Source organism: Salvelinus fontinalis, chromosome 20, assembly GCF_029448725.1.
Source record: "Salvelinus fontinalis isolate EN_2023a chromosome 20, ASM2944872v1, whole genome shotgun sequence".
NCBI lineage: Eukaryota > Metazoa > Chordata > Actinopteri > Salmoniformes > Salmonidae > Salvelinus > Salvelinus fontinalis.
Window position 1 is genome coordinate 31,201,422 of NC_074684.1, and position 12,198 is coordinate 31,213,619.

Below are 12,198 nucleotides of genomic sequence, written 5' to 3' on the forward strand. Positions count from 1 at the left end.
CATATCGAGGTTTAGCTTTTTTTAATGAACCATAAAATCAGTAGTTATTTCTGTTATGGAAGTTAGCTGGCTAACTCATTGATCCTGCTTTGTAGTAACCCCTCAGAAGGGCTTCAGTGGCTAAAAATAGCCATCTTGTTTGTAGGTCATTTTATTTTTGTACACTTCATTTTGTATCATAATGACATTTTTTAGCTCTTTTTTTCATTGTTAGAAAGTGAATAGGCGCCTCCATCTCTCAAAAAGCAAGAACACCAAGTTCAGTGAGTCAGGCCAGCTGTGTGTGTTTCACCTGGTGTCCAGCGTGTGGAGTTTCTACATACTTATAACAGTAAGAAACGCATGAATGCACACAAATACACTGCTCAAAAAAATAAAGGGAACACTTAAACAACACAATGTAACTCCAAGTCAATCACACTTCTGTGAAATCAAACTGTCCACTTAGGAAGCAACACTGATTGACAATAAATTTCACATGCTGTTGTGCAAATGGAATAGACAAAAGGTGGAAATTATAGGCAATTAGCAAGACACCCCCCAAAACAGGAGTGATTCTGCAGGTGGTGACCACAGACCACTTCTCAGTTCCTATGCTTCCTGGCTGATGTTTTGGTCACTTTTGAATGCTGGCGGTGCTCTCACTCTAGTGGTAGCATGAGACGGAGTCTACAACCCACACAAGTGGCTCAGGTAGTGCAGTTCATCCAGGATGGCACATCAATGCGAACTGTGGCAAAAAGGTTTGCTGTGTCTGTCAGCGTAGTGTCCAGAGCATGCAGGCGCTACCAGGAGACAGGCCAGTACATCAGGAGACGTGGAGGAGGCCGTAGGAGGGCAACAACCCAGCAGCAGGACCGGTACCTCCGCCTTTCTGCAAGGAGGTGCACTGCCAGCGCCCTGCAAAATGACCTCCAGCAGGCCACAAATGTGCTTGTGTCAGCATATGGTCTCACAAGGGGTCTGAGGATCTCATCTCGGTACCTAATGGCAGTCAGGCTACCTCTGGCGAGCACATGGAGGGCTGTGCGGCCCCACAAAGAAATGCCACCCCACACCATGACTGACCCATCGCCAAACCGGTCATGCTGGAGGATGTTGCAGGCAGCAGAACGTTCTCCACGGCGTCTCCAGACTCTGTCACGTCTGTCACATGTGCTCATGTGCTCAGTGTGAACCTGCTTTCATCTGTGAAGAGCACAGGGCGCCAGTGGCGAATTTGCCAATCATGGTGTTCTCTGGCAAATGCCAAACGTCCTGCACGGTGTTGGGCTGTAAGCACAACCCCCACCTGTGGACGTCGGGCCCTCATACCACCCTCATGGAGTCTGTTTCTGACCGTTTGAGCAGACACATGCACATTTGTGGCCTGCTGGAGGTCATTTTGCAGGGCGCTGGCAGTGCACCTCCTTGCACAAAGGCGGAGGTACCGGTCCTGCTGCTGGGTTGTTGCCCTCCTACGGCCTCCTCCACGTCTCCTGATGTACTGTCCTGTCTCCTGGTAGCGCCTGCATGCTCTGGACACTACGCTGACAGACACAGCAAACCTTTTTGCCACAGTTCGCATTGATGTGCCATCCTGGATGAACTGCACTACCTGAGCCACTTGTGTGGGTTGTAGACTCCGTCTCATGCTACCACTAGAGTGAGAGCACCGCCAGCATTCAAAAGTGACCAAAACATCAGCCAGGAAGCATAGGAACTGAGAAGTGGTCTGTGGTCACCACCTGCAGAATCACTCCTGTTTTGGGGGGTGTCTTGCTAATTGCCTATAATTTCCACCTTTTGTCTATTCCATTTGCACAACAGCATGTGAAATTTATTGTCAATCAGTGTTGCTTCCTAAGTGGACAGTTTGATTTCACAGAAGTGTGATTGACTTGGAGTTACATTGTGTTGTTTAAGTGTTCCCTTTATTTTTTTGAGCAGTGTACATACGCAGCCACACACACATTAATGTGTAGTGTTAGGTCAAATCTTCATGAACAATTCCACTGTCTCCCTTTTCCCTTTGCAGGAAGGATACGTGTTTCACCCAAGCAGCCTTTGGGAGAACTACCCACATGTCCACCTCCGGTATGACGACTCAGCACTAAACAGGGACTGCATCTGAAATGGAATAGCAGACTACTCTTAACCAGGACCTGTAGGGTAGTTCCAGTGATTTATATATTTATACATATATATTAACAGTGCTCTCAAAGTATTCAGACCCCTTGACTTATCCACATTTTGTTACATTACACACGTATTCAAAAATGGATTAAATAAATAAAAAATCCTCATCAATCTACACACTACCCAATAATGACAAAGGGCTAACAGGTTTAGATCCAACAATAAAAAACTGATACCTTATTTACATAACTATTCCAACCCTTTGCTATGAGACTTGAAATTGAGCTCAGGTGCATCCTGTTTCCATTGATCATCCTTGAGATGTTTCTACAACTTGATTGGAGTCCACCTGTGGTAAATTCAATTGATTGGACATGATTTGGAAAGGCATACACCTGTCTATATAAGGTTCCGCAGTTGACAGTGCATGTCAGAGCAAAAACTAAGCCATGAGGTCGAAGGAATTGTCCGTAGAGCTCCGAGACAGGATTGTGTCGAGGCACAGATCTGGGGAAGGACACCAAAACATTTCTGCATTATTGAAGGTCCCCAAGAACAAAGTGGCCTCCATAATTCTAAAATGGAAGAAGTTTGAAACCACCAAGACTCTTCCTAGAGCTGGCCACCTGGCAAAACTAAGCAATCGGGGGAGGGCCTTGGTCAGGGAGACATTCAAGAACCCGATGGTCACTGACAGAGCTCTAGAGTTCCTCTGAGGAGATGGGAGAACCTTCCAGAATGTCAACCATCTCTGCAGCATTCCACCAATCAGGCCTTTATGGTAGAGTGGCCAGATGGAAGCCACTCTTCAGTAAAAGGCACGACAGCCTGCTTAGAGTTTGCCAAAAGACACCTAAAGAATCTCAGATCATGAGAAACAAGATTCTTTGCTCTGCTGAAATCAAGATTGAAATTTTTGGCAAGAATGCAAAGCCTCACATCTGGAGGAAACCTGGCAGCATCCCTACAGTGAAGCATGGTGGTGGCAGCATCATACTGTGGGGATGTTTTTCAGCTGCAGGAACTGGGAGACTAGTCAGGATCGAGGGAAATATGAACGGAGCAAAGTATAGAGCGGTCCTTGATGAAAACCTGCTCAGTACCTCAGACAGGATTGAAGGTTCACCTTCCAACAGGATAATGATGCTAAGCACACAGCCAAGAGAGTGCAGAAGTAGCTTCTGGACAAGTCTCTGAATTTCCTTGAGTGACACAGCCAGAGCCCGGACTTGAACCTGATCGAACATCTCTGGAGAGACCTGAAAATAGCTGTGTAGCAATGCTCCCCATCCAACATGACGGAGCTTGAGAGTATCTGCAGAGAAGAATGGGAGAAACTCCTCAAATACAGCTGTGCCAAACTTGTAGTGTCATACCCAAGAAGACTCTACAGTCTTGGCCAAAAGTTTTGAGAATGACACAAATATTAATTTTCACAAAGTCTGCTGCCTCAGTTTGTATGATGGCAATTTGCATATACTCCAGAATGTTATTAATTGTTACTCTTCAGAGTGATCAAATTAATTGCAAAGTCCCTCTTTGCCATGCAAATGAACTGAATCCCCCAAAAACATTTCCACTGCCTTTCAGCCCTGTCACAAAAGGACCAGCTGACATCATGTCAGTGATTCTCTCGTTAACACAGGTGTAAGTGTTGACGAGGACAAGGCTGGAGATCACTCTGTCATGCTGATTGAGTTTGAATAACAAACTAGAAGCTTCAAAAGGAGGGTGGTGCTTGGAATCATTGTTCTTCCTCTGTCAAACATGGTCACCTGCAAGGAAACACGTGCCATCATCATTGCTTTGCACAAAAAGGGCTTCACAGGCAAGGATATTGCTGCCAGTGAGATTGCACCTAATTCAACCATTTATCGGATCATCAAGAACTTCAAGGAGAGTGTTGTGTAGAAGGTTTCACGGCGCCCAAGAAAGTCCAGCAAGTGCCAGGACCGTCTCCTAAAGTTGATTCAGCTGCGGGATCGTGGCACCACCAGTACAGAGCTTGCTCAGGAATGGCAGCAGGCAGGTGTGAGTGCATCTGCACGCACAGTGAGGTGAAGACTTTTGGAGGATGGCCTGGTGTCAAGAAGGGCAGCAAAGAAGCCACTTCTCTCCAGGAAAAACATCAGGGATATTCTGCAAAAGGTACAGGGATTGGACTGCTGAGAACTGGGGTAAAGTCATTGTCTCTGATGAATCCCCTTTCCGATTGTTTGGGGCATCTGGAAAAAAGTTTGTCTGGAGAAGACAAGGTGAGCGCTACCATCAGTCCTGTGTCATGCCAACAGTAAAGCATCCTGAGACCATTCATGTGTGGGGTTGCTTCTCAGCCAAGGGAGTGTGCTCACTCACAATTTTGCCTAAGAACACATCCATGAATAAAGAATGGTACCAACACATCCCCCGAGAGCAACTTCTCCCAACCATCCAGGAACAGTTTGGTGACAAACAATGCCTTTTCCAGCATGATGGAGCACCTTGCCATAAGGCAAAAGTGATAACTAAGTGGCTCGGGGAACAAAACATCGATATTTTGGGTCCATGGCCAGGAAACTCCCCAGACCTTAATCCCATTGAGAATTTGTGGTCAATCCTCAAGAGGCAGGTGGACAAACAAAAACTCACATATTCTGACAAACTCCAAGCATTGATTATGCAAGAATGGGCTGCCATCAGTCAGGATGTGGCCCAGAAGTTAATTGACAGCCTGCCAGGGCGGATAGCAGAGGTCTTGAAAAAGAAGGGTGAACACTGCAAATATTGACTCTTTGCATCAACTTCATGTAATTGTCAATAAAAGCCTTTGACACTTATGAAATGTTTGTAATTATACTTCCGTATTCCATAGTAACATCTGCCAAAAATATCCAAAGACACTGAAGCAGCAAACTTTGTGGAAATTAATATTTGTCATTGTCAAAACTTTTGGCCACGACTGTAGGCTGTAATCGTTGCCAAAGGTGCTTCAATAAAGTACTGAGTAAAGGGTCTGAATACTTATGTAAATGTAATATTTCAGTTTAATTTAATACATTTGCAAAAATGTCTAAACCTGTTTTTGCTTTGGCATTATGGGGTATTGTGTGTGGATTGATGAGGGGGGGATTATTTAATCTATTTTAGAATAAGTCTTAATGTAAGAAAATGTGGAAAAAGTCAAGGGGTCTGAATATTTTCCTCATGCACTGTATATATACAATAGATGACTGATAGGGGGCGCTGTGTTTTTTTGTTATTTCACCTTTTATTTAACCAGGTAGGCCAGTTGAGAACAAGTACAACTGTGACCTGGCCAAGATAAAGCAAAGCTGTGCGACAAAAACAACAGAGTTACACATAAACAAACGTACAGTCAATAACACAATAGAAAATCTATGTACAGTGTGTGCAAAAGATTAGAGAGGTAAGACAATAAATAGGCCATAGTGGCGAAATAATTACAATTTAGCATTAACACTGGAGTGAATAGATGTGCAGAAGACTATGTGCAAGTAGAGATACTGGGATGCAAAAACCAAAAAAGAAATAAATAACAATGTGGGGATGAAGTTGTTGGGTGTGCTATTTACAGATGGGCTGGGTTGAAGCCACCTTGCTTCCATCTTGGCACTCCTCCATTGTAATTGTTTTTTGTTTTGGAATATATAGAAATGCATTAATGTCTACATTGGATTTTGCCACATGTATTTTATTAGACACCTTAATGCATACTTTATATTATGTCAGCTAAACAAGTTAAAAATTTAAACAAAAAACATTTTCCTTAAAGTATCATTTTGAGATGACTAATGTTACTGTCGCCACTACACCATAATTAAATACATGTTATTTTGTTCTTGAAACATTCAATTGAAATATTGTAGAATTCCATTCATTCCCATGGAAGACTGATCCTACTGGGGATTGCCGGTGGCTTCAAAGCCTCTCAATGGCAAATGCATAGCATCAGCAATCCAGGGTTTCTATACATCACTGGGTAGTTCCCCTGTTCTGTACCGTATCCTTGAACAACCGCTCTCTCTCTCTGTTGCAGGTTTCAGGTGAAGTTCTTTTACCTCACTCAGCTGGCCTACTGGCTTCACGCCCTGCCTGAGCTCTACTTCCAGAAAGTACGCAAGGTCAGTGCTGAGGCTGAAGGAAACAGAGGACTGATGTCTGTGTGTGTGTGTTGTGTGAAAACAATTAGCTGAAAGGAAATCTTCATTAAATCAGCCCATAGACTGAATAAGGAATTCTGTCAGATTATATTCACCATAAAAATTGTTTACCCAAATGACAATCACATGTTACTTTCCTGACATTGAAAGCTGCAATTCATCTCATTGTCCATAGACTCCTTTACTTTCAAGGTAAAAAGAAAATAATATGGAAACGTGCCATTCGGGTGAACTATTCCCTATATTAGTTTGTACCCACATGCTGTCTTTCTGAGTGGTTCCATTCCTGTTGACAGACAGCCAGAAGTTCTTGGTGTGACTGCTTGTTGTCGTTGTTCCTCAGGAGGAGATCCCTCGCCAGCTGCAGTACATCTGTCTCTACCTGCTGCACATCTCTGCAGCATACCTGCTCAAGTAAGCACCTATAGAAGCACCTATATAAACATAGATAAGTACCTAATATTAGCACAATAACATATAAAAGCGCATGAGCACATATACACAAGCATATCTAAGCACCCATATAACCCTAATACTCCCCTCCATGTCCCTCCCTCCTCTCCCACAGTTTGAGTCCTGTGGGCCTGGTACTCCTCTGTCTGCAGTACCTGTCTGAGCTGGGCTTCCACATCGCCAGAATATTCTACTTCACTGATGAGAGCCACCAAAAGATGTGAGTTCATATTACCAACTCTGTGGCCTTGTGGGTAGAGTGTCCGGCCTCAGATTGGAAGGTTGGTGGATCCCCGGTTGAGTCATACAAAAGACTCGTAAACTGGGACCTGATCCCACTCCACTTGGAACTCATTATTAGGGAGATGGCCCTGTGATAGACTAGTTTCCTGTCCAGGAGGTGTACTTGTACATCAAGCTGCCTCACGCTACAGGATCAGGAGACGGGCTCCTGCCCAATGGGCCATTCTGGCTCGGACAAGGCTTGCTTTGTCATAACCTTCTTACTTTACAACTGCACAACAACATATCATATAGAAGTGCTGTTCATATTATAATGTGACGTGAACAGCACTTCATTAAAAGTAGACTCTGTAATATGACATCACAAGACATATTGGGGTGACTTCCTGAAAAACAACCTGCCAAGACTCCCACTATTGGCTCATTGCAATTTCAACATTCTTGGCCAATATATATATTTGTATGTGTGTGTGTGTGTATTTATGTATGTATATATATGTATGTGTGTGTGTCATAAGGTGAATGCACCAATTTGTAAGTCGCTCTGGATAAGAGCGTCTGCTAAATGACTTAAATGTAAATGTAAATATATACACATTTATATATGTGTATACAAATGTGTATATATACATATACAAATGTGTGTATATACACTGCTCAAAAAAATAAAGGGAACACTAAAATAACACATCCTAGATCTGACTGAATGAAATATTCTTATTAAATACTTTTTTCTTTACATAGTTGAATGTGCTGACAACAAAATCACACAAAATTATCAATGGAAATCAAATTTATCAACCCATGGAGGTCTGGATTTGGAGTCACACTCAAAATGAAAGTGGAAAACCACACTACAGGCTGATCCAACTTTGATGTAATGTCCTTAAAACAAGTCAAAATGAGGCTCAGTAGTGTGTGTGGCCTCCACGTGCCTGTATGACCTCCCTACACCGCCTGGGCATGCTCCTGATGAGGTGGCGGATGGTCTCCTGAGGGATCTCCTCCCAGACCTGGACTAAAGCATCCACCAACTCCTGGACAGTCTGTGGTGCAACGTGGCGTTGGTGGATGGAGCGAGACATGATGTCCCAGATGTGCTCAATTGGATTCAGGTCTGGGGAACGGGCGGGCCAGTCCATAGCATCCAGCCACATGAGGTCTAGCATTGTCTTGCATTAGGAGGAACCCAGGGCCAACCGCACCAGCATATGGTCTCACAAGGGGTCTGAGGATCTCATCTCGGTACATAATGGCAGTCAGGCTACCTCTGGCGAGCACATGGAGGGCTGTGCGGCCCCCAAAGAAATGCCATCCCACACCATGACTGACCCATCGCCAAACCAGTCTGGCTGGAGGATGTTGCAGGCAGCAGAACGTTCTCCACGGCGTCTCCAGACTCTGTCACGTCTGTCACATGTGCTCAGTGTGAACCTGCTTTCATCTGTGAAGAGCACAGGGCGCCAGTGGCGAATTTGCCAATCATGGTGTTCTCTGGCAAATGCCAAACGTCCTGCACGGTGTTGGGCTGTAAGCACAACCCCCACCTGTGAACGTCGGGCCCTCATACCACCCTCATGGAGTCTGTTTCAGACCGTTTGAGCAGACACATGCACATTTGTGGCCTGCTGGAGGTCATTTTGCAGGGCTCTGGCAGTGCTCCTCCTTGCACAAAGGCGGAGGTAGCGGTCCTGCTGCTGGGTTGTTGCCCTCCTACGGCCTCCTCCACGTCTCCTGATGTACTGTCCTGTCTCCTGGTAGCGCCTCCATGCTCTGGACACTACGCTGACAGACATAGCAAACCTTCTTGCCACAGCTCGCATTGATGTGCCATCTTGGATGAGTTGCACTACCTGAGCCACTTGTGTGGGTTGTAGACTCAGTCTCATGCTACCACTAGAGTGAAAGCACCGCCAGCATTCAAAAGTGACCAAAACATCAGCCAGGAAGCATAGGAACTGAGAAGTGGTCTGTGGTCACCACCTGCAGAACCACTCCTTTATTGGGGGTGTCTTGCTAATTGCCTATAATTTCCACCTGTTGTATATTCCATTTGCACAACAGCATGTGAAATCTATTGTCAATCAGTGTTGCTTCCTAAGTGGACAGTTTGATTTCACATAAGTGTGATTGACTTGGAGTTACATTGTGTTGTTTAAGTGTTCTCTTTAATTTTTTGAGCAGTGTGTATATATATATATATATACACACACACACACACACGTATGTATATATGTACATGCTGGTAGTCTCTCTGCTGCATATGATGATGTCTAATTGCTGACTACCTTTAATGGCACTGCATGCCTTGTGATCAATCCTAATAATCATAATCCACTTCTGTTATTTACTGATGTGTGTCCAGGTTTGACCTGTGGGCCGTGAACTTTGTGTTCACGCGGATGGTGACCCTCACACTTGTGTTCCTGGCTGTGGGTTTTGGGTTGGCCCGTGCCGAAAACCAGGGGCTGGACTGGGACATGGGCAACTTTAACACTGTGCTGATACGGTAAGGGTTTTTAGTAGCTTCTATGTCTATTGTACACAAAATACACACACCAGTATTTCTACTTGCACATCATCTGCACATCTATCACTTCAGTGTTAATTGCTAAATGTAATTACTTCGCCACTATGGCCTATTTATTGCCCTACCTCCTCACGCCATTTGCACACACTGTATATAGATTTTTCTATTGTGTTATTGACTGTACGTTTGTTTATCTCATGTGTAACTCTGTGTTGTTTGTCACACTGCTTTGCTTTATCTTGGCCAGGTCGCAGTTGTAAATGAGAACTTGTTCTCAACTGACCAACCTGGTTATATAAAAAATAAATTAAAAAAACACGTAAGTGTGAGCACTCACACACAAACACACTCCCTCTCCCTTTCCCCCTTCCCCCCTCCCATTTCCCTCCCCTTTCTCTCTCCCTCCCTCCCCTTTCTCTCCCCCTCCCTTTCTCTCCCCCTCCCCCTCCCTTTCTCTCCCCCTCCCTTTCTCTCTCCCTCCCCTTTCTCTCCCCCTCCCTCCCTCCCTCCCCTTTCTCCCTCCCTGCCTCCCCCTCCCTCCCCTTTCTCTCTCTCCCTCCCCTTTCTCTCTCTCCCTCTTCTCTCTCTCCCTCCCCTTTCTCTCTCTCCCTCCCCTTTCTCTCTCTCCCTCCCCCTCCCATTTCCCTCCCCTTTCTCTTCTCCCTTTCTCTCCCCCTCCCTTTCTCTCCCCCTCCCTTTCTCTCTCCCTCCCCCTCCCTTTCTCTCTCCCTCCCCCTCCCTTTCTCTCTCCCTCCCTCCCCCTTTCTCTCTCCCTCCCTCCCTCCCCCCTTTCTCCCTCCCCCTCTCTATCATCCCTTCCTCTCTATAGGATGCCTGTGTTGTTGCTGGTGAGTCTGACCCAGTCCTGGCTCCTGTGGAAGTTTATCCGTTTCCAGCTGAAGCGGTGGCGAGAGTTCAGACATGAACAGGTCGCTAGGAAGAGGGCCGCCGCCAAGCAAACCCCCCGACCGCTGAAGAGAGACTCCAGTGAGTGGACACACATGCACGCTTTAATAGTACGAGTTGAAGACATTCTATTACAGCAAGTGTATTTACGTTTGTTAATGTGTGAATGCCCTCCTCCAGTTGGCCACCATGAAAACGGCGCAATAAAAGCTGAGAACGGAGCCTCTCCTCGACCCAAGAAGATCAAGGCCCCGTAATGGCTCCACCCATCATGGCTGCCTGAACAGTGACCCTGACTATATGGCTTATCAATTAGAGGAACAAGAAACTGGTCCCACACCATTCATCCTCTTCCTGTTTTGCGTATTTTCTGGAGGTGATGTGGGGGCTGCGTCTGTCGCCATGGCCACAACAAGGCTTAAAAAATGCAATTCCAAAACCAAACCCCCCTCGAGCCCTGAACAGACATTTACTCTCATATCAGTATTTTTTTATACAACTGTCTGCTATGGACACTCTGGTTCTGATCTACATGTATACTGAACGATGTATGTTATTTGTGGCACACTGTATACTGTAATATTGAATGTGTTGATGCCTGTTCCTTGTGCGTTAAGAACTGTACTGGTCTGGGGTTTGTCCAGATGCAGCTGTTTTTTAGCTCTGCTGTTGAATGAGTCGCCTTCACTTTTGTTTTTAGCATGAGTCGTATTCATTAGGCACCAAACGGAAGAAAACTGACTGAAACGTGGACGGACTAGACTTGCCCAAGAAGAAACACTCATTTTCGGTTTCCTTTGCAACATGTTTTGTGCCCTAATAAACAGGACCCTGGTTACTTGGTGCAGGAAGAATGTTGCTGGTTCTACGGTGGTCCTAAAGGAATATCAGAGCGTGCTGGCTTTGCTACCCAATCAGTGACGGGCGGGACCAAGTTGAGATTGGACCAATTATAGGGTTCTGGTTACTCCTTGGCCCCTCCCTCTGGGCCATTGTCGGTGTGGCTCGGACCGTGCTGTGGTCACTACACAAACCTCCTGATGACCACCATGTATGTTGGATAATACTGCATGCTATTCCATTGTTTTGAGTTTTTCTATTTTTACTTTATTAAATAATGCATTGTTCTCAAATGCTGAGGTTTGAACAGTTATTTTTGTCTATTGCATTATTACCATGATGGAAATCGGTTTTGTATGTGTTAAAACGTACTGAATGTTTCCAAGTCATTTTACTCTAATGACCATAGCCACAATGTAGGAAGTATTGCAGGCCCAAAGGGGCTGTGTCTGAACGTTACTAGCTGTCAATACCCTACTTCCTCCCTTCTTGATTCCTATCATAGCTCATTGGAGGGACCTTGGATGCTCTCTTCCAATGCACTTTGACAGGAATTGAGGAAACCAGGACAGAGGAAGCATGGCTTTGGGTCATTGTAGTCTTGCATGCCAGCCAGCCTCTTTCCATGTAGGCAGCTTTGTGTGAGCCAGGGCCTGTCTCCGTAGAGTGAGGCAGCTTGATGTACAAGTACACCCCCTGGACAGGTGGCACAAAAAAGGACTTAGGAAAATTGCAAGTGGCTCAGAACAGGGCAACACGGCTGGTCCATGCATGTACACAGAGAGCGGATAATGTAAATCTCTCCTGGCTCAAAGTGGAGGAGGGATTGACTTCATCACTACTTGTATTTATGAGAGGTATTGACATGTTGAATGCACCAAGCTGTCTGTCTAAACTACTGACACACAGCTCTGACACCCATGCATACCCCACAAGGCATGCCAAAAG

The 12,198-nt window shown here is 45.4% G+C and overlaps 1 protein-coding gene across 1 annotated transcript in view; it reads left to right on the forward strand.

Annotated features, from left to right (window-relative positions):
* Positions 1-11,543, forward strand: part of LOC129817717 (translocating chain-associated membrane protein 2-like) — a 52,655-nt gene extending 41,112 nt beyond the window's left edge. The window contains exons 4-11 of the mRNA XM_055873214.1: positions 215-331; positions 2,018-2,076; positions 6,155-6,239; positions 6,622-6,692; positions 6,847-6,951; positions 9,340-9,483; positions 10,334-10,491; positions 10,591-11,543. Coding sequence (XP_055729189.1) covers positions 215-331; positions 2,018-2,076; positions 6,155-6,239; positions 6,622-6,692; positions 6,847-6,951; positions 9,340-9,483; positions 10,334-10,491; positions 10,591-10,667 — 816 coding nt within the window. The 3' untranslated portion in view covers positions 10,668-11,543. The remainder of the gene's footprint in view (positions 1-214; positions 332-2,017; positions 2,077-6,154; positions 6,240-6,621; positions 6,693-6,846; positions 6,952-9,339; positions 9,484-10,333; positions 10,492-10,590) is intronic.
* Positions 11,544-12,198: the final 655 nt, after the last annotated feature.